The sequence below is a fragment of the Brachypodium distachyon genome, chromosome 3 (genome assembly GCF_000005505.3).
Source record: "Brachypodium distachyon strain Bd21 chromosome 3, Brachypodium_distachyon_v3.0, whole genome shotgun sequence".
In the NCBI taxonomy this organism is placed as follows: domain Eukaryota; kingdom Viridiplantae; phylum Streptophyta; class Magnoliopsida; order Poales; family Poaceae; genus Brachypodium; species Brachypodium distachyon.
Window position 1 is genome coordinate 8,335,021 of NC_016133.3, and position 19,604 is coordinate 8,354,624.

General features: G+C 42.5%; 1 protein-coding gene across 1 annotated transcript; it reads right to left on the reverse strand.

Moving 5' to 3' along the window:
* Positions 1–10,945: 10,945 nt before the first annotated feature.
* On the reverse strand, positions 10,946–18,840 carry LOC100845699 (protein tesmin/TSO1-like CXC 5). Its single transcript, XM_003571148.3, has 8 exons — positions 18,252–18,840; positions 17,196–17,276; positions 16,460–16,637; positions 15,179–15,505; positions 14,707–14,807; positions 14,163–14,266; positions 12,236–12,583; positions 10,946–11,434 (listed from the first exon to the last, which is right to left on the reverse strand). The coding sequence occupies exons 1-8, from the start codon at positions 18,407–18,409 to the stop codon at positions 11,268–11,270; spliced, it is 1,464 nt and encodes a 487-aa protein (XP_003571196.1). The 5' UTR covers positions 18,410–18,840; the 3' UTR covers positions 10,946–11,267.
* Between the last annotated feature and the right edge of the window lie 764 nt (positions 18,841–19,604).

Below are 19,604 nucleotides of genomic sequence, written 5' to 3' on the forward strand. Positions count from 1 at the left end.
GTACTTCCGCCGTTACTAAATACTTGTCGTGGTTTCAGTGGTTTTAGTGCAACACTAAAACCACGACAAGTATTTAGGAACGGAGGGAGTAGTACAAAACAATTTGTTCTTTTTGTACAAAACGGATATGATTTTGGACCAACCATTAAACATTCACGATTCATACAACGATGTATGACGCGTTGTCTCACCAAACCAAATTTTAACCTAACCCTTGTCACAACCATATATTTTTTTAGCTGGAGTCAGGTACGGATAATGCTGGAATAAATAAGAACATGGATAATAAGCAAGCTGAATGTGAAGTTAAGAACATCCTCTGTCATGAATATTTAGCCTGAAATTAGGTTAAAACAAAATCCAAATGTAGCTGGTATAAAAAAAGCAAACAATACAAGACTTCCAAAAGTTTTACACAGATTCAACCTATAGATAGATATATACATGGAATGGTCATTGGATAACACGAAGATAATACTTCCTCCGTCCAACAAAACATGTCTCAACTTTAACTAAATTTGAATGCATATATACTCTAAGTCATGTCTAAATACATCCAAATTTTGACAAACTTGAGACATCTTTTGTTGAACGGAGGGAGTACTTCCTGTGTCCCATATTAAGTGACGAAATATTACACGTATCTAGACGCTTTTTGGGTATAGACAGTTAGACGCATCCACATTCGGACAAATTTGAATCACTTAATATGAGTCGGAGGGAGTACGAAGTAACTTCCTGAAAATAACACTTTTGGACAAATAGATGTGGAAGTTCAATATGAGCTGAGGCATAAATATGCTTGAGCCAAAAGGCATGGGCGGGCCTAGCTCAATTCAAGGATATTTCACTTTATAACCACTATTTTTGCAAAAATTCAAATATATATTATGTCTTATGCAAGTACTTTCTCCGACCCATATTACTTGTCGAAATATTACATGTATCTAGACGCTTTTTAAACATAGATACATCCAAATTTGAACAAATTTGAGACAAGTAATATGGGTCGGAGAGAGTAAAAAAGAATTTTGGTCTAAAACTCAAGGGTATTCAAACATTGAGCATAGAAATGCACCCGCCCATCTCTCTTCTTCCTCCTCTGTATTCGTCTACTGGCAAGGATTTTCGATGGCTGAAAACTGAAATGTCTGCTCGATACATCGTACTACGACCTCAATTGATGTTTGCACCTCGCGTGTTCCTTTTGAATCTCCAAACAAAGAAATGTTTACAAATCTAAAAACCTGGCGTTGCTCCTCTACCTCCTCAACTGCTCTACTCCCCAACGTCCCCGCTTTTGGGCGCTGCCCTGCCTGGCCGGCAGCCGGCTGCGAGGGCCGCGGCTCCACTCACACGCCGTTCGGCAGTTGCACACTTTGCACTGCGCTGCCGGCCCCTGCAGCCGACAATGCTTCAGCGATCACTCGTTTAGATACGCAAATAATTTGCAATTTTGAAAGCCACTCTCAAAATCCTATGCCAGCCCCTGCCAATAGGGTGAACTTTGAAAAGGCAGACCGCAGACAAGAGGGTTGAACCGCGGCCATGAGGATGTCGGTGGGACATCGCGCCGGTCGCCGGCGCACGCTCGTTTGGTTCCGCGCTGACCTGCAGTCAGCTGAGACAGGTAAATTTGCAATCACATGCATAGCAGTATTACACCCTACAATTTTTGTTATCAGTGCTCTCATAGAGTTCAAATTTAGAGTTTCTCTTGACACGGAACCCATTAGCTTTTTTTTTTCCTTTATTCCTTTTTCTCCTCTTGTTTTGCGCTTTTGTTTCCTTCAAACAGTACTATGTTTTGCTCACGTCCTAATGTTTATTTAGCTGTAATTGATCCTTACCTTGTTTTGGCGAAAATAATTGTCCATTTTAACCTTGAATAACCTGAGATCTGCATAAAGCATTTCTGATTCTTCGAATCTAAAGGGGTGATACAACTTGCTTAAATTTTGAATGTGTTCGACGAGATTTTGTACACTAATCTCTTCCGGTGGATTGAAAAGAAAATCAAGCATGGAGCCAACAAGGTGTGGTCCTGTTCAGGTCGCTATATGCATCATACATGTACGTGTATATCAGTATATGTAAATGCTCCTGTACGTACTCCTGATATAAGATGACACGATTAATGGGCTAATGGCCAGACAATTAATTAGCCCAAGCTGGCTATATAGCTTGCTAGCACGACACATCTTTAGTCCATGCACACGCGCGCCGGGTGGGCTGTTGTATTAGATCACATCGGCCGGCTAGGCTCGGACGAGCGGGCTGCTAGACGCTGCACTGGCCGATCGTGCGCGTAAAGATTTGCCGCTACATACGCATGGTAATTAAGCTTGCACCCGACGGAAAACCCCAATGCTGCTGAAACATGGAAACAAATATCAACAATACAGGCGCTGATTGATTGTTGCTTGCACCCAACGGATGGAAGTTTCCTAGTATGACCTGAGGCGAGGCGGTGCTCTTCTCTTTCCAAAAATCCCTTCTACATCTGCTGTCAATATACGAGGAACCACCACTCGCAGGGAGGCGCGGAGAAGGATCAGGGCGGCAGCGCCCCAGACAGAGGGCCGATGCTGCGCCCATGGCGGCGCGGCGGCGGCAAGCCACACACATGTACAGGGGGCCAGAATAACTCCATGGCTGCAGAATACCCAAGCACACAGGAGAGACGCATACACGACCTGTTACACCTGTACACACGAACATGAAAGCTTCACGTGAAGCTGATGGCAGCCACCTCCCCTAAAGGTGATGAGGATTAACCCTAATGCCTCTTCTTTACTCTTCATGCTTTCCCTTTCACAGCAGACATGGAGATCGCCAACAAAATCGACAATACCGAACACTGGCGCCGTACCCATCATCCGCCTCGTGTTGGAGAGGCGTTCACCGAGGTAGGCGTGGCCGTCGGCCATCACGCTACTTCAACCTATCATCCAGAACATGCAAGTGTTGAGCTTCACTCAAGCAAACGAAGCACTTACGTGCTGAGGGATTCAAGGTATAATTGATCCATCTCCGTGCTCTCTGCTCTCTCTGTTGTCTCAGGAACAACCGGCGTCGTGATGTTGTTTGCCGGAAGGCGCCCACAAGGAGGCGGGCGTGACCTGGCAGTGGAGCCCAAGGCGAGGGCCAGCCGGCCAGGCACCGGGCAGCAAGAGGACGCGCCCCAGGCGGCGGCGGTGCACAGCAGCCTCCTCCATGAGGTAAGGGCGGCCGCGCGTGTCCTAGGCAGAGGGCAGCGAGACGACGCGCCCAAGTCGGCGGCAAGCGAAGAACGCCCCCGACTTGCCTAAGGCATCAATCGGCCAGAAGTAAAAAGAGCACGTATACTCTCACATCCAAAATACAAACATCAAAAAACATCCACTTACAAAAGCAAGCAGCAGCTGGCCAGGGGCTGGATCAAGCACAGCAAGCGTCGATGGCGTCTTTCTCCAATGGTGAGGACCATGGTTGATCTCTCTTCTCCTCTCTCTTTTTCTCTATGCTGTGCATCTTCGCATGTGGCTGGGTCGCTTGGTCACGGCCAGCTTGCCGAGGCTGTCGCCGTGCGTTTTGTCGGCCTGTTTCTGGATCCTCGTCCAGATGGTGGCTGTTGGGCCGTTGGGACTGCCAACGTGCAGCCCGCCGACTTCGACATTGCGAGATCGCCAACACCTACAGCTGAAGAAGACGACGCCGCGCGTCTGCCTAACACGCGCTACGACGGCAGAGGTGCCATTGCTGCTTTGTGGCCCTATTGGGCCGTGACATCACCGATGCCTGACCGCTTCGCTTGGCTGCGAGGTCGCCTCCTCAGGTGGACCTTCGACCCCACGAGCTGCGACGGCGACGCCGACGCCGAGGCTGCTAGTAGGCAGTCTTCCGGCACGTTTTTCAGCACACCTATGGGACTTGGTAAATCCTTGCTGCTGTGCAGCACCCTCTCTTTGCTATCAAACAACTCCTGCCGGTAGGACTTCGGTGGATGCTCGATTGGGGTGCCCCTCCATCATCTCGATGATGCTACTGAGTCGTCTCGACGTCAAAACCAAGCCCTGCCATGCGTATTTATCCAACTCCGACTACATCATCGACACGTGACCGTCTACTCCAACATCTAAGCCAACATTGTTCCCCAGCATCGTCCAGGCGCCGACGAGGCGAGGCTTTACTCCACCGACTAGTCCTTCTCCGATGAGGTAACCAGTTACTTGCTTGCACCGACGAGGTGCTGGCAAGTCATCCCGTCCGACACCGGTAAGGCAGACATTCCTAGTGTGAGATTGAGATAGGCAATCAGAGGGGGGTGAATGATTGCGTGGAAACAAACTAAAACTTTTTCTGAAAGTTCAAACCCTAAATTACCTTTCTGTCCGTGATAGTAAAACAGACGTAACTTTTGATTGGATGAACCAAAAAATACGTATGAGTATGAAAAAGAAAGGTATTGAAATTATCTAACCAACGCAAGAAGAATCAGCTCAATCGGACGTACCAATCAAAAGATATGATCAAAATAGTAACAGCTGACAGAAAGTTACGAGAATTAATCTAAAACCAATTTCGAGGAATAACAAGAAAGATGAATTAATCGCAATCTTCACTTGATCTCGTGATAAACCTGCAGAAAAGTATTATGAACTCGTGATGAACCTGCACCAAAGTGTTAGAAAGATCTAGCACGAAGAATCCACGAAGATCCGAGAAGAACAGAGATGACACCGCTAACGAATCTCTTTATTGCAACGATGTCGATCGATTACAAAAGATGCAACCATGCATCCAAGAACTCTCCAAGAATTGATCTATATTCAAAGTTCTGAGTTCCCTCGCATCCTTTTAGAAACCCTAACTAGGACGCCCTCTATTTATAAGGGAAAATTCGCAACTCTAAACCGAGTCTGAATCCAACACGAATTCCTCTATCCCGGTCGGTATTTTGCCCGTGGAGCCCGCATACGACCTCGATTGAGATGACTCCAAAAGCAAAGTTGTTCTTCTCGACGACGCGCACAACTTTCATGTGGATCATTTTTCCATCGGACGCCATCTTCAGGATGCTACTGTTTAATCTTTAAACAGCTCTCATCCAGCCACGGCTGGACCTACATGTCGTCACGTCAATGCCACTCCATGCCATCAACTCTTCTTGTGGTGTCTTCAAAACTCGACCATCATGTGTCGAATATCTCCAATACCGTACATCTCCGGTATAAATAACGTACGACAAACCGGTGCCCTTCCTGATCATCGTAGCCTTCACTTTCATTGTTCCTTTGCACGAACGTCCCGCATGATCTTGATCCCTTGACCTCAGCTTCTGCCAAGCTTCGTCCCTCGATCCTGTCATTGACCACGTTCCTCTAGCTCCTGCCACACCTGAAAGCGAACACACAAATAACCAGTACGACCAGAAGTCCACGACTTGACTCAGGGTAAGTTTCACACGACTCATGCCATGTTTTCACATAAGAAACTAATGGATCAGCACACCACTAGCAAAGCACTAAGTCCAAACAAGATACATGTCATCACATAAATATCCATATTATCCAAAGTATCCACATCAATGTTTCATCTAAAACACTTGCCAATGTTACACATCACCTATGATTTCACACCTAGGCCTGACACCGACAAGGCAAGGCCACCCATCCTGTCTAAGCCGACGAGGCTTAGACACCATCATCATCGGACAACGACAAAGCTGGAGGTCTATGGCTAAGCATCGCTGGAGCGATGGCGTACCGCTCCCCCTCTCCACTTCGCCTCCACAATGCCACTGTCTACGTCAAGCACACGGGGAAGACAAGACTTGAAGATAGCGACCATTGCAGCAGCTTAATCGGAGGTGTCTTGCAGCTCGACCCGCGGGAGTAATTAATCGGGAGCTTTACGAGGCCCCGTGAACGAAGACACCATGATCGCCCATGTCATATTGGCTGCGCTTGTAGGCCACGAAGCGCACTCCATTATGGGAAATTGTAATTTTGTTTCTCTAACTGAGATTAATAAAATACATATTCCCCTATGTTTTATTTGTGTATTTAGGTACACTGGCACGTCCTCATTTTATTTCCACCGGCGCATGAGAGATATTTTTTAAGTATTTTTCGTGTCAAACAGAATGAGGTGCCTTCTTTCACTAAAAATTTGCAGCTTCCAGGTGTACACACGGAACGGGGATACCCTTTGGACTTTGAATGTGCATTAAGTACCATTTTTTCTCTTAGTTTTCCATTCATTGGTGCTATCACTTGTCTCTTTACTCCACTGCATACATGCAAGCGTAACCATTGCCCGTTACTTCTCCCGCCGAAGCAATGATTATTAGAAACAATATCGTTTTTCCACAGCCAAATCGACGAACAAATCGCCTCCTCCAAAATTTTAGCTCTAAACATAGCCAAATGGACATACCGCACAGCCAGATGAGCTACAGACATTTCAACCCAGATGGCAGATTTTATACCAGTTGGTGACCGCATTGGCACCCACGCCCGAGTCCTTAAAACTTACTGTCTTACACGCTAGTCCACAAACATAGAAAGCACATATTTACCTCTTTACCATAGTTCTGAAAACAGTTTCATCGGGTTCAACCGCTAACGTGACAGGTTGATCATACCATTATCGCATCCTAGTCAGCAGATGCCCATGCTCCCCTGATACATCTTGTAATATTCACTATCTCTTCTTGTCAAGGGATTGACAAGCAAAGTGTAATTGCATAGTTTCATTCGACCATAGTAAAAAAATATAAAGACATGAGTTTTTTTTTCCTTTTCTCAAAGAGCCTAGCGTGAGCTCCACCGACTCACACATCTCTCAGCCCCGTCGATCCAATCAGATACGACCCGGCACCAGGTCCAGGCGCGCCGTTAAGGAGCTGTGGCGTGTGGGCGATTGCGAAGATGGGGGCGGTGAAGTGGATCCAGCCTTCTGCTTGCTCCCGTGCCGTCGCTGGCGGATCCGCTGCTCCCACACCACCACCGCTGCTCCCGTGCCGTTGGAGGAAGGAGGGGGGGGGGGGGGTGAGGAGGAGGAAGGAGATGGGGACGCGTGCACCTGGGTCGATATGGAGGAGGAGACAAAGGGGGGCGATTCTCTTTTCGATGAAGGGGTACGGGACGCAGGGGTGGGACGAAGCACTCGACGAACGACGACGACATGCAGCAACAAAAACGCGTGGTGAAGGGAACCTTACGTAATTTTTAGATAGGTATAGATATAGACTAGGGGATCGACCACCCCCACACACAGTTTCATTTCAGGTGACGCATCATATATACATGCATTTTCGCTGCTGCACTGTTTTGTTTTGCTTCTGCGTTTTTGTAATTTTTGTTGTAAATCATTTCGGGATTTGTTTGCAGTATGATGTTGCACTACATAAGAATAATAGATTTGAATGTTTGTCGAATTCAAATTTCACAATTTGCTGCACAGGTAGAAAAGTTTTGTTGGATTCATGTGTCCTTTTGTTGAAACAGTAATACAGATTGTTTACATACTGGCGTGTTGCATAGCTTACTTTGTTGCATACATCTAGCAGCTTTGTTGTTTTTAGTTTAATTTCCTTTTGTTGCAACAGTATTTTGTTTTTGATTTAATTTGAGGGGTGCTTCTCATTTTGAAGGTGGCCATCCTCAGCGCGTGCAGTTGCCGGGTGCAATCCAATCCCTCTCCCAGTCTCCCTTTGCGGCTTGGTTGCTAGAGACTTGTCATGGCATTAAAGAAGGCTAACGAGCTGAGGGTGGAAACTTGGAGCTGGGAGAAATCGGAGGGAAACAAGGGGTAGTGAAGCAGAGGGAAGCTTGGTGCTGGGAGAAATCACGCGAATGGAAAAGATCAAACAGTCAACAGGCGGCCCAACGCCTACCTAAAGTAGTACATCACCCGACCCATGACTAGCAGCGTCAAAGTCCGGATCTGGTCCTACCGACCCATAAGGTGCTGCCATACTCCGCTGCGATCTGATTCAATGGACAAGATCAAAACATAAAAACATCCCTCAGCCCAACCTATCACATATGCAAAAAGAGCCCTGTCAATCCATCATTTCCCCACCCCCACCCACCCACCCACCCCTCTCTCTCGCTCCCCGCTCAGACTCTCATCCTCCCCGCGACCCGGCCGCCTCCCTCCCTCCTCGCGACCGGCCACCAACGCCGCCAATTGCCCCCGCGCCGCCCGCCGCCTACGCCTTCCGACTACCCCCACGCGTCGCCGACTGTCCCCGCGTGGCCGGCCGACGACAACGACGATGGGGAGCGCTCCACCGCTCCATCGGGTCTCGAACTCGAGACCTCTTGGCTCTGATACCATGAAGAGCTTCATGCGCTAGCCAACGCAACCAAAAGACCGATCTGATGGAAGGGGCTAGGCAATTCACTTATACTTCAACAGCCGTGCGCCCATCCCCTGTCGCCTGCACGCTCCACAACGCCGCCCACGCCCCAGGATCCGGTGAGATCCGCCGCACGGCCGACTTGATCATGCAGGATCCAGATCGGGCCGGGCCGCTGCTGACCTCCCCGCAGGCAGCCGACAATGCCTCCCTCGGCCTGAGCTCGGCTGACCTCCCCGCCGTTGTTCCTCTGCCGGCAGGCCGGATCGGGGCGGGATCTGCCTCGCCCTCGAGCCGCGTGCTGCTGCTTGGCTCGCCGGAGTCTGCGCCCCACGCACTGCTTCTCACCGGCGCCCCGCTGAAATGTCAATTTTTGGATCAAAAGATTTTGGTGTGCCGTGGCTTGGAATTTTGGATTACAAAGATTTGGATTTCAAACAAATCTCATTGAAATTTTGTAGATAACATTGAAAATCCATGATTTTGTTTCGTACCGATCGAATTTCAAACAAGTCTCATCGAAATCTCATTGAAATTTTACAGATGCACCATTGAAAACTCGAACGTGCGGTTAAAACCTCACTGAAATTTCACAAATGCACCATTTGAAAATCCAAGCGTGCAATTGAATCTCATTGAAATTTAACAGAAGCACCTTTGAAAAATCCAAACGTGCAATTATTTCGTTGATACATCATTGAAATTTCATTGCAAGTCTTTTGAAAAATTCGTTACCATCAATTATTTCAATGGCATGACAATAAAAATTCGTTAGCACCAATCACTATAAAAACCTATAGGTGTGAAATAGAAAAATGATTAGAGAGAGTAGTGTAGCGAGGGTTGATTCACACAAAACTTAAGGAGGCAAGTGCAAAATTGTCAAATGTTCTAATTCCGTCCTTTGGATCTAGATTGGACGTTCCAGGTTGCTCCGGAGCATGACATTGTTTGGCAGCACCTAAAACCCTGGGAGCACTAGATATCTTCTCTAGCAGTGTCAAGTATATATACTACATCTATCCCGAAATAAAAAATAAGTACAAATTCACATCACTTATTTTGGGACGGGGGAAGTATTTTTTTTTACCTAGAAATTTTGGACAAGATCCAAGCTGAATTCAAATTAAATTCAACAATTTGTTCTTCAAACCAACTCTAAAATAAATCTTAAAATTTCCCAATAATGTTCTTTCTAGCAACTATTAAAAACAAAGTAGGTACTAGGGTCCCACAAATCATTGTGGCTGCCCAATGCCTATGTCTATGTTTAAGGTGGCGTCAGTTCAATCGTTTCGCAATTACACTAGAGCTAGTACAACAATGACAAAAGTCTGTATCGGTCTTCACAGCACGGCAGGCCATGGCACTTAACCGGTTAGCACATTGTACATCCGTGCGTACGTTCATGATGTGCTATAGCACGAAGAAATTCCACATGAGACTGCACGGTTCGCCCATACACTAAAGCGGAGGCGGTACCACTGGTGGTATCTACCCCCATCATGTGAGCCACTCATTCTGCACACAAGTCTACTAATATGTGGGGTCATCAAATTATTTTAATGTGTCTTGTACTAAAGAGAGTGATTAAGAGAAAAATACTACTTGTGTCTCTCTCTTTTCTTTTGGATGGGACCACCTGGCAACTTTTCTTTTCTTTGTTTCTCTCTATTCTTTGTACGAGGCACACTACATACCTTTTTTTTCTCACTCACATAGCAGAGTATTAAGGAAAAAAGAAAGTGACACGTTGTTGGTCAGCACGATGGTGTAGGTACCGTCGGTGGTACTCAGTGGCAGATCTAGGGGGTGGCCAGGGTGGTCCCTGAACCATCCTAGGATTTTGGGACCCTTCATGATCATATCAATAGCACTCACAAAATAGAAAAAAAAATTGATTTTCATGATTAATATTACTGTTGGACCACTCTGAATTTCTTAGCTAGGTCCGCCACCTGTGGTACCACGAGGTTTGGCCTGATAGCCGGATCCAGTCAGTCTTCGCCTTTCGATTCACACACATGTAGCAAGCAGTATGCACAAGCAAGCAAGCAAGCCACGCTTGTCCCAAACTGGAGTATAATGCTTCGCACCAAATTTCAGGGAAAAGAAAATCAAGATATCAATGAAGCGTCGGCCGGCGGCTACCGTGCCATCGGGGAAATAGCGAAGGTGGAAAAAGCAAGAGCTGATCATTATTGGTAGCTTGCTAAATCAGTATATCATTTAGATATCATGCCCTTGCTCTTCCTCAATCTAGCCTAACCACAGGCTGGGCCTTGCGTCTTGAAATTTACTTGAACGAGTAAATGGCCCACATTTGTTTCAATGTCGTTTTGTTTACTCCCTCCGTCCCAAAATAAGTGACATGAACATCACTTATTTGAGATAGGGAGTATTTATGTACTTTAATAAAGAGTAGAATAAGGGATACGCATATCCTTTTCCAGGACATAAGTGGGGATCATGTTCGACACACAAATATGCAAGCGAGCCAAACCCTTGACACCAAAGTGTAACAACAGGGCTGCTGTTGTTATTACCATGGAGAATCAAACTTGTGCAGATACAACATCTTCTCGGTTTCAAATATAATCAAATCTATGCATATAGACCCCGCTACATATTCTGAAGAATATTATGGATAGTACATAACAAATGAGCATCAGCTTTTTCACAATATCCCACTGCTCAAGGTAAAACAACATACAGTTGATTAAATTAACAAATGCATGAGTAGCAGGAAAATCGTTGCTGGCTACACCTCATGAATGATTGCTCTTACAACACCAGTTGCCAGAATGGCAAGAGGGACTATATTATCTATCTTTATCCATCTATGCACAGAGGTGATCATTTATAACATGGCGACTTGAAGCAGCTAAAATTTGTACCTAGTCTTAACTTCGACTCTTTACTTTTGTTCATCATTTGGTACAGGCATTCCAGTATTCCTAAGGGTTTCAGGACCATTAGAAGAAATATAATTTTCTTCAGCTTTTACAGGGTGGAAAACAGGTGTTGCTCCATGATACCTCTGGGCATTCAGCTCCATGGCTGCCTCTGATGAAGATTTGGCTTCTGTGACATTGGCATAAATGTTAGATTGTCAAGTTTATCCCCAACAAAAAAGTTCATTCTCCAACTTAGCCAACGACACATTCATCCAGTAAGGATAAGTAGAAACTACAAAGCTTGTTTATCAGAAGTGCCAGCTTCTACTTATACATGGCGCCTTAGGTGGTTATGCCAAAAGACCAAAGGTGCAACATGGAAAAGCATAGACTTCTTATATTTAGTAGTAATCAGTAGTAAAACAATTTTTCACATAAATATACCTGCATTTGATCAATAAGCACCAAAAGTAATAAGAGAGCGTTCAAGATCAAATTCTGTCTATTGTGTATTTATGGAAGGTTTATTTAAATTTAGTACTTTAATAGTCCCATCATTTTTCTAACACTCCCTTCAATGTATGGTAGCCTTTATCAAATGAAAATATTCATTTGATCCCCACAGAAAAATGTTCACTTGATCCTCACAAAAATAAATGTTCATTTGGTGAAAATTTTAAATCGTTCTTGGTTCAGACACCAAATCATAAGGAGTTAGTTCTTAATTCATCAAACATCTCTTAAAGAAAATCCATCTATACTAACAAAAAATGTATTTGAACCTTAAACTTTGAACAGATTCTTAATGAACTAAGACCTACCTTATCAATTTTATTCAGGGATTATTTTTATGTTAATTGCTGTCTGAAGCATGCAATTTCAAATTTTGACCTGATAGTTTGCACTTCAAGCGTGTCATCACAGAATAAGTTAAATGAATGTGAGTAATAAACTGAACATGGCACATTTTCAATTAAGTTCTACTCACCATTTATTTTTCCACGTGTGATAAGAACACGGAGGTAGTCCCGGAACCCTGTCAATACTAGGTTTTCTTGCAAAGCATTTATCTCGGAAATATTCTTATCACATGACGTCGCCGCAAATGAACTTCTATAAATATCATTTCCAAACGAAGTGTCTTGCTCATCACACATTAGTGCTTGTGTTCCTGGAGATGCAGGCCTGGGATCAACATTATGCTGATCTGTACAGGCTTTGCTATGGATGTCCATTGGAGAAGCTTCCTTCAAGTCTTGCACTTTGCTCCTATTATTATTTAAGCCATAATTTGCATGAAATTCCTTCTCAACTTCCACCTCCACCCCTTTATTGTCTGTGGACATAAGCAAAAAACTGGAGTTAAACAACCATCTAGACTCTAGAGTGACAGCAATCACCATATTAATTGCACATTGGACCAGGTATTATGTATTCTTTTTTTTTGACCGAAGGTATTATGTATTCTTACCTCAGTTATGATTTGAAACATGACAAGATAGTGTTACCATCAGGTTCGAACCAGATCAAGATAAAAAAAAAGACCGCCGATTTAGTGACTAAGCCCCGTCCACAGGTGCCACGTGCCACAAAGCTTGGATGGCATGCAAGCTATAGACTCCTAAGCTTGTAGTTTGGTTTTGGGGAGTGCCTTCTCTAGCTTTCAAAGAAGTCTTTGTGTTTGTTATAAAAACCTTGTAACAAACTTTAGGCTGTATGCATCTTGTGCAAAGGCCGGGGGTAATAAAACTGCTATGTCCTAAAAACAAAGTGACTAAGCCCTTTCCGCAGGTGCCAAGTGCGACGCTTGTGCCACTCAAGCAAACTATACACTGTAGTATTCAAATTGATACCAACTCTATAAAATGTCTATTAGTGATGGTAATTGAAGTTTTGTCACACTATTAGAAGTATGCAATATAATTAAGGATCCACTAACACATAAAATAAGCAAGCTTGTGTCCCAACTCCAAATTGAAACAATGCAAGTCTAATTAGCACCTAATTGGCATCAAATCTTGGAAATTAATAAGCCATTTCGTACTAAGGTACAACAACTAAATTAAGAGCTTGAGTGAGGTGGCACAAACATGGAAGTGAGGAGTGAGATTGCATCCATGTGGCACTTGACACCTGGGCCTAAGTCAACAAAGTGGTTTGGTTTCTTCTACCCTGGCCCTGTTCAAACCTTATGGTAACAATATCTGGTTTGGTTGGTTATTTTCACAAAATCTGGTGTAACTTGCAACTGAGTAGAATACCTGGTCCAAAGTACAGTTTACTCTATTCATTAAGCTCTTCCTTTCATGAAAGAGGGATATGCCACGATCCAAACTTTGAATATGAAGGAGGTGCCCTCATGTCTGTTATGTCCACTCACGCATGCTGTATCAGATGCATGCCATATTGATCTCAGATAATGATATGATCCTAATTGAACTTCCCATGAAAACGAGCACAAGACATCAGGGTGGCATTATTGTTTTAGCTCTTGCACTGACATAATTTTATTATTTCTGTTGTTTGGAACATTCAATGGTATCGACACATCTTCATGTTCACCTTGTCGTTATGGTCTGTTAGATTATTTGATCCCCATTGGTGCGCAGCACTTGCACCATATTAAGATAAACATGTGGAAGCAAACTGTAGTGGGAAAACTCCTCGGAAAAAAAAACTGTAGTGGGAAAGCAAATACAAATAGCAACCTGCAAACTATCTGCAAATTCTGCTGATTAATAAACATGGATGACTGTCATTGTTTCTTCTTCGTTCAAAACAAAAGGAAAAAGTGCACAGTGTTTATCTAAAACTTATTTCTTATTGCCAATGCCTGGTTCACATAACACTAATGTTTATTCCAAACTCAGGCTTTCTGAATAATTTAACAAAACAGAAAGAAGATAAAACATTACCAGCTATTGTGGGAAATGCTTCTGCTGCCTTTCTGCATGCAATCACCACATGCTTGACTAGATCATTGACATCACTAAGATGGATAGTGTTTGCTAGTGGAGACCTGAGAATAATGCATTTCATCAAAAGATGATACAAGCACATGTACTCTCTGCGATCCATAAAAAGTGTCGCCCGCTTAGTACAAAATTTGTACTAACTTAGTATAAAATGAGCGACACTTTTTATGGATCGGAGGGAGTAATAAATAGGGAGAAGATCATCATTGTAATTGTTTATGCAAATATACTTGTGTTTAAATTAAATATGCTTCTTTTTCAACTTTATAGCTGAACCCAAGAAAGTACTGTGTCAATTATGTGGAATGGGCCATCTGAAATGCACTAGTTACAGGAAGCTAACGCTGTAAAAACAATGGGATTACATGTTTTGATAGTCCATCTCTAGAGTATTTTGGCAATTGAACTACCTCTGCATCATTTAATTGGGCAATGGACCAATTTCCTGTACTCAGTTATTTGATAAATTTTTTATCTCAATTACCTGTAAATCATTTTAGACGAATTACTTTGGGAATAACAACCGTTATGCCCTCCAAATCCTGTGCAAGAAGGTGTAAGCTGTGAAACATCTGAAAGATTCACCTAGCACACAAGAACAGTCACAAAAGTTTTGAGTCAGAAAACACTACAGTGATGAGCTTTAGTAAAAAAAATGTGGCAATAAAAGTGACAACAAGAATGAAACAGCTGATTTTTTTTCCCATCCATCCAAAGAAGAGAAATGTGTTGAGTTGCAACTGCGAGTGTTAGCCCTTTCTTTGGCTTGTACATATTATTTTCTTCTATTAATGCATCGAGACGCAAGCTTTGCGTTTTCTCGAAGAAGAAAGAAAATAAGAGAAGGGATTATAAAGTAAACACATAACTCAATAAAATTCCTCAATACTCAGTATTCAGTCAAATTCCTTACTAAACTCAAATTCAAACAAGCAGCCAACTCCTTTGGAGCATACCTGTTGAAATTGCATTTCTGATAGTGAATCTTCTTGAGATATTTTTCTACGCGCTGGAGAACATTTGTACCCTGAGGATCCGATGGCACCATTCAGAGCGGTATTAGCTGCTTGCTGAATGTTATTTCTATCAGATGTATTGTCCCCTTGAACTAAAGCTCGTCTTTCTTCACTTCCTTCAAAGTTCTTACAGTCCATACATCTACAGTTTTTGGAGCAAAGGATATTCGCTTGGAAGCATTCACAGTACTTCTTTAAGCATCCTGACTTCTTGCAATGACAGCCTTTATTGTGCTTTGGTCGAAGAGGTACTGCTCCAGAATTATCCTGATAGTCAAGTAAGATTGTTCAAACATATGCGACTGAAGCACAAGAAAAATGTGTTTATTTAAGGATAAAGCATGAAAAAGTAAAATAAAGTAGGGATTAGTATAAGAGGCAATGAAGTGCTAACTCCGTCCTTTCTTGTATTTCATTTTAGAATCCAATGGGTCCATGCTATAGAACTTTGACCACCAATATATAAAAAGTTACATGAATTTGCCACATCCTAATGTTATTACTAGATTTTTTGTCAAGAATACTTTTATCTTGTTATACTTTTATAAATCTTTCTAAATTCTACACAGAAAAGGTAGTGACCAAAGGCAGGAGAGTACGTATAGTGTAATGAAAATGAGACTTTACTGCCAATTAAGTTCAGTAACATTGTGGCTGCACAATATAGTAATTCAATTGGACGGGCAGAAGATAAACATCAGTTCAGAATAATTGGTAAGGGATACAAAGTAGGTGAAAAGCTAAATGTGGACATATAAACGACATGCTAACTGTCTTGCTGAGTGGAATAATCAGATATATGCCCCTGAGCTTTAAGCACACTACAGCGTAGTAAATATACACAACAAATTCATCGGTCAGAGAAAAGCCTGACTTGATGTTATGTAACACCTCAGGGATGCTATCATAATTTTTAGCTCTGATAGCAACAAAAGAGTAATTAGAGATCGCGGAGGCAAACAAGTTCAAGTTAATGTGTCATCTAAATACTCCAATTTCAACTTTTAGTACTACATCTTTTGGAAATATATTTTTCTATTCCGCTGATAGTTAGCAGAAAAATGTTTGACAGCAAAAATTACAATAATTTGCATGCTGAGTAAGAGATATAAAGAGCACATGAACTATTACTAGAGGTTATTAACTAGTGTACATAATATATTACATGTAGTTCATAAGTTCAACCAGCATTTATCAAACAATTTTATTGGAGGAAAGTACCTTTCGAACATTGACTGTACTTGGGCCATTTTCAATTTTAGGCTGAAAAGCAAGTGGGTTACGGAGGAGAGTCGCTTCAATAGCTCCCTTCCTGATTTTTTCGTTCTCACTGTTGTTTCCACAATTTGAACAATTACAACCATCGCAACTTACACGTGCTGCAAAACACTCACAATACCTAACAAATAAATATCAAGTTAGCGAGTTTACCTTCAATAAGCAATAATAGGATGTTTCATCATTAATGTGTATTCACAAAAAAATGATCAACTGGTTACAAACTCTGCAAACTTGAAGGTACTGCTTGTTTTACAGAGTGCAGGAAAACTGAAAGTGCAAAAGGAAATAAAACATGACCCGATGATTAGCAATAGTCATCTCCTATGAACCCAACATAAATTCTGATCTGTTCAACGATAACTCACGCTAGTGCATATAATATAGCTAGTTTGGCACGAATGTACCGCTAATGATAACACACGCTAGTGCATATAAATACAGCAACCTATTTCTCATCCTATTTGAGCTCTTTGCAATACTCTTAGGACAATCCTAAAAAAAGAAAATCTTAAGAGAGTACTAAACAGTTAACTGAGCACACATCTTGTTAACCATTGATAGCGAGCCTGATTTTAATAGCAATGTAAGAATGCCCATTATTCTGTTTTTTTCCAATAGTACATTTGCTTTGTGTTGTTAACAAGAAAATGCATGGGCAGAGGAAAATAGTACTCACAGCTTCAAACATCGTGAATTCTTACAGTTACAGTGCTTCCTTTTCTTTGGGGTAACATTCTTTACTTCAGCAGCAGGCTTCCTGGGCAAATAAAAGTACACTTGGTTAGTAAGAAACATCTTCCAAGTATACACTCCTGATTTTCTTTCCAAGGCAGAAGAATCATACATGAGGGACAAACTTGTTCTTTTGTTATATAGACAATGAGTAATAGTAATTTATTTTGAAAAAGAGCTGAAAATTGTTTTTTGGTAACCGAAGTGTCTCTAACAATTAACAAGTTCCAGGAAAAATGTCAAACAACCAGTTGTCGAAACAAAAATGAATGGTGGATGGAACAAATTATTGAAAAAATAATCAGATCACAAATAAAGGGGAACTAGGAGTATGACAGTATTGTAGCAGAACACCATTATCTATTCTATCTTTTAAACCGGATATGCCCTTTCAATTGTGATCTGAGGTGTAAGATCCAATTAAGAAACCTACAGAAACTCCATTGTTTCGCTGATAACAACCGACAGAATTAACATGCGAAACTATGATAAATAACATACATTTCCAACAACACATCCACAGCTTCACGTATGAAAATGCTAAGCTTCAATACTCACCAAGTGCAAAGTGCAATAGCCTACAACTAAATCAGTCTCACTTACCTTTCACAAGATTAATATAATTATGTACATGCATATCTGTATAGATTACACAACATGGTGAGCCATGCCAGAGTATCCAACTCTAAAATTTAATCTAAGCTAATTATTCTCTTATCAGCTTAGAAATTCTTATAATAACAATAACATATTTCTCAAAAAAATCAATAACAAAGAGTGTTACTACATATGAGATAATTGAACGTATACTTATCAGTCCTCAAATTCAGTTAAAAGAATTGAATTCCGATGCCACCAACTCATTTAAACAGAACGATACCACAAGCAACACGATTTGGAAAACGTAAACTGAACTATATCCTTGACTGGAAGAAAAGAACAAATCCACATGCAAATACACCAAAACGGAGTTAAAATTCTAAGCAGGGAGCTTGCTCACATCGGGGTGAAGGCCACGGGCCACGGCCTCGGCACCGGAGCCGCTGGCTTCTGCTGCTGCGGCGCCACCACCGGCGCCTTCATCCCGCCCGCAGCGGCTGGAACAACCGGCTTGGGCTGATGGTTCGGCGGCGGCGGCGGCTGCTTCTCTTGCTCCATCACCAATCCAGAATGCCCACCGAATTAGGTCACCGATAGCAAAATCCCACGGCAGGGTGTGCAATCCCGGACCGAGACCACCACGCCTCGAGGCTCAGAGCCGAATCTCCCAGCTCGAGCTCCAGGAATTGGGAGGGATTGGATCAAGAGCTCCAGAACAGGGCGAGTTCATGGACTCGTCCAATTTCAGGAAGCAGCGCAAACCAGGAGGCAAAAAACAATGGAGCAAGTCGAGGGATCATGCCCAAGAGGCCAAATTTGCGTCGGAAACGCAGAGATTAAGACAGGTCGGAATCCGGAAGGAGAAGAGATAAGGAAAGGTGAAATCTTTGTGAGATTTGAGGGATCGAAGAGGGTGAGGAGGAGGTGGAGGTTGGGGGAGAAGAAGCTAAAGGCAATGGAGGCTTTGGTCTCTTCGCAGTTTTTTTGAATCTGAAATATTTTATGCATTTATTAGTTATTCTAACTTCCATTATTTCCTTCTGTTTTTGCGCCCCCGAATTTTGGCAGAAGAACGGATGATTCTTCCTCTGATTTCGACGGCTCTCCGTTTGAAATACTCCACCAATTTTGGTACAATCCAAGTTTAAATTTTAGAGGCTAACAAGAGATCTCAAATAACAAAGGCACCACACGTTAATCTGGTACTAGCAGTTAAACAGGGCTTGATTAGTACACTTTTGTTGATTACTATTCATATGTATTTTTCTGTTTTTATTAATTCTTCTAAATACAATTAGATATTTTCCACCTTTATAGATTTTTGAAACTTCTGGATAACATTCGGTTCTGCAGGATGTTTTTGATGCATTTTACCGTCCGTTAAGAACTGGCAAACACTTGTGGAATGGCATTCATGGTTCTTGAATGCAGAGATGGAAAAAAAAAACTTGAATGCAGAGAATGTTAAAAGCTGAAAAAAAAAACTGTAGAGAAGTGAATTTCAAGTGTTGCATGTAAAATTCTTGCATTTCTCAAAATTCTCTCGTATTACAATACTATTTTCTTAAAAATATGCTCCGCAACACTTGAAATCGGTGGATTTCAAGTGTTCTAAGACATTTATATGGATCGAAGAGAGATAAAAAATAATAAAAAGATGCAATAGAATAATGAACGTACTACATATGAAAGACCTCTGAACGCGTCGTGAAAGAGTTACCCTTTTTTAGGGGAGCTATGCCGCGACGGCGCG

Excerpts from the sequence above, each read along its gene's own strand:
- LOC100845699 (XM_003571148.3), bottom strand. The coding sequence starts at position 18,409 with ATGGAGCAAGAGAAGCAGCCGCCGCCGCCGCCGAACCATCAGCCCAAG. Across the intron at positions 17,277-18,251 it reads CCCGTGGCCTTCACCCCGAT|GAAGCCTGCTGCTGAAGTAA; the intron begins GTGAGCAAGCTC and ends TTATTTGCCCAG. Across the intron at positions 11,435-12,235 it reads CACACGTGGAAAAATAAATG|AAGCCAAATCTTCATCAGAG; the intron begins GTGAGTAGAACT and ends CCAATGTCACAG.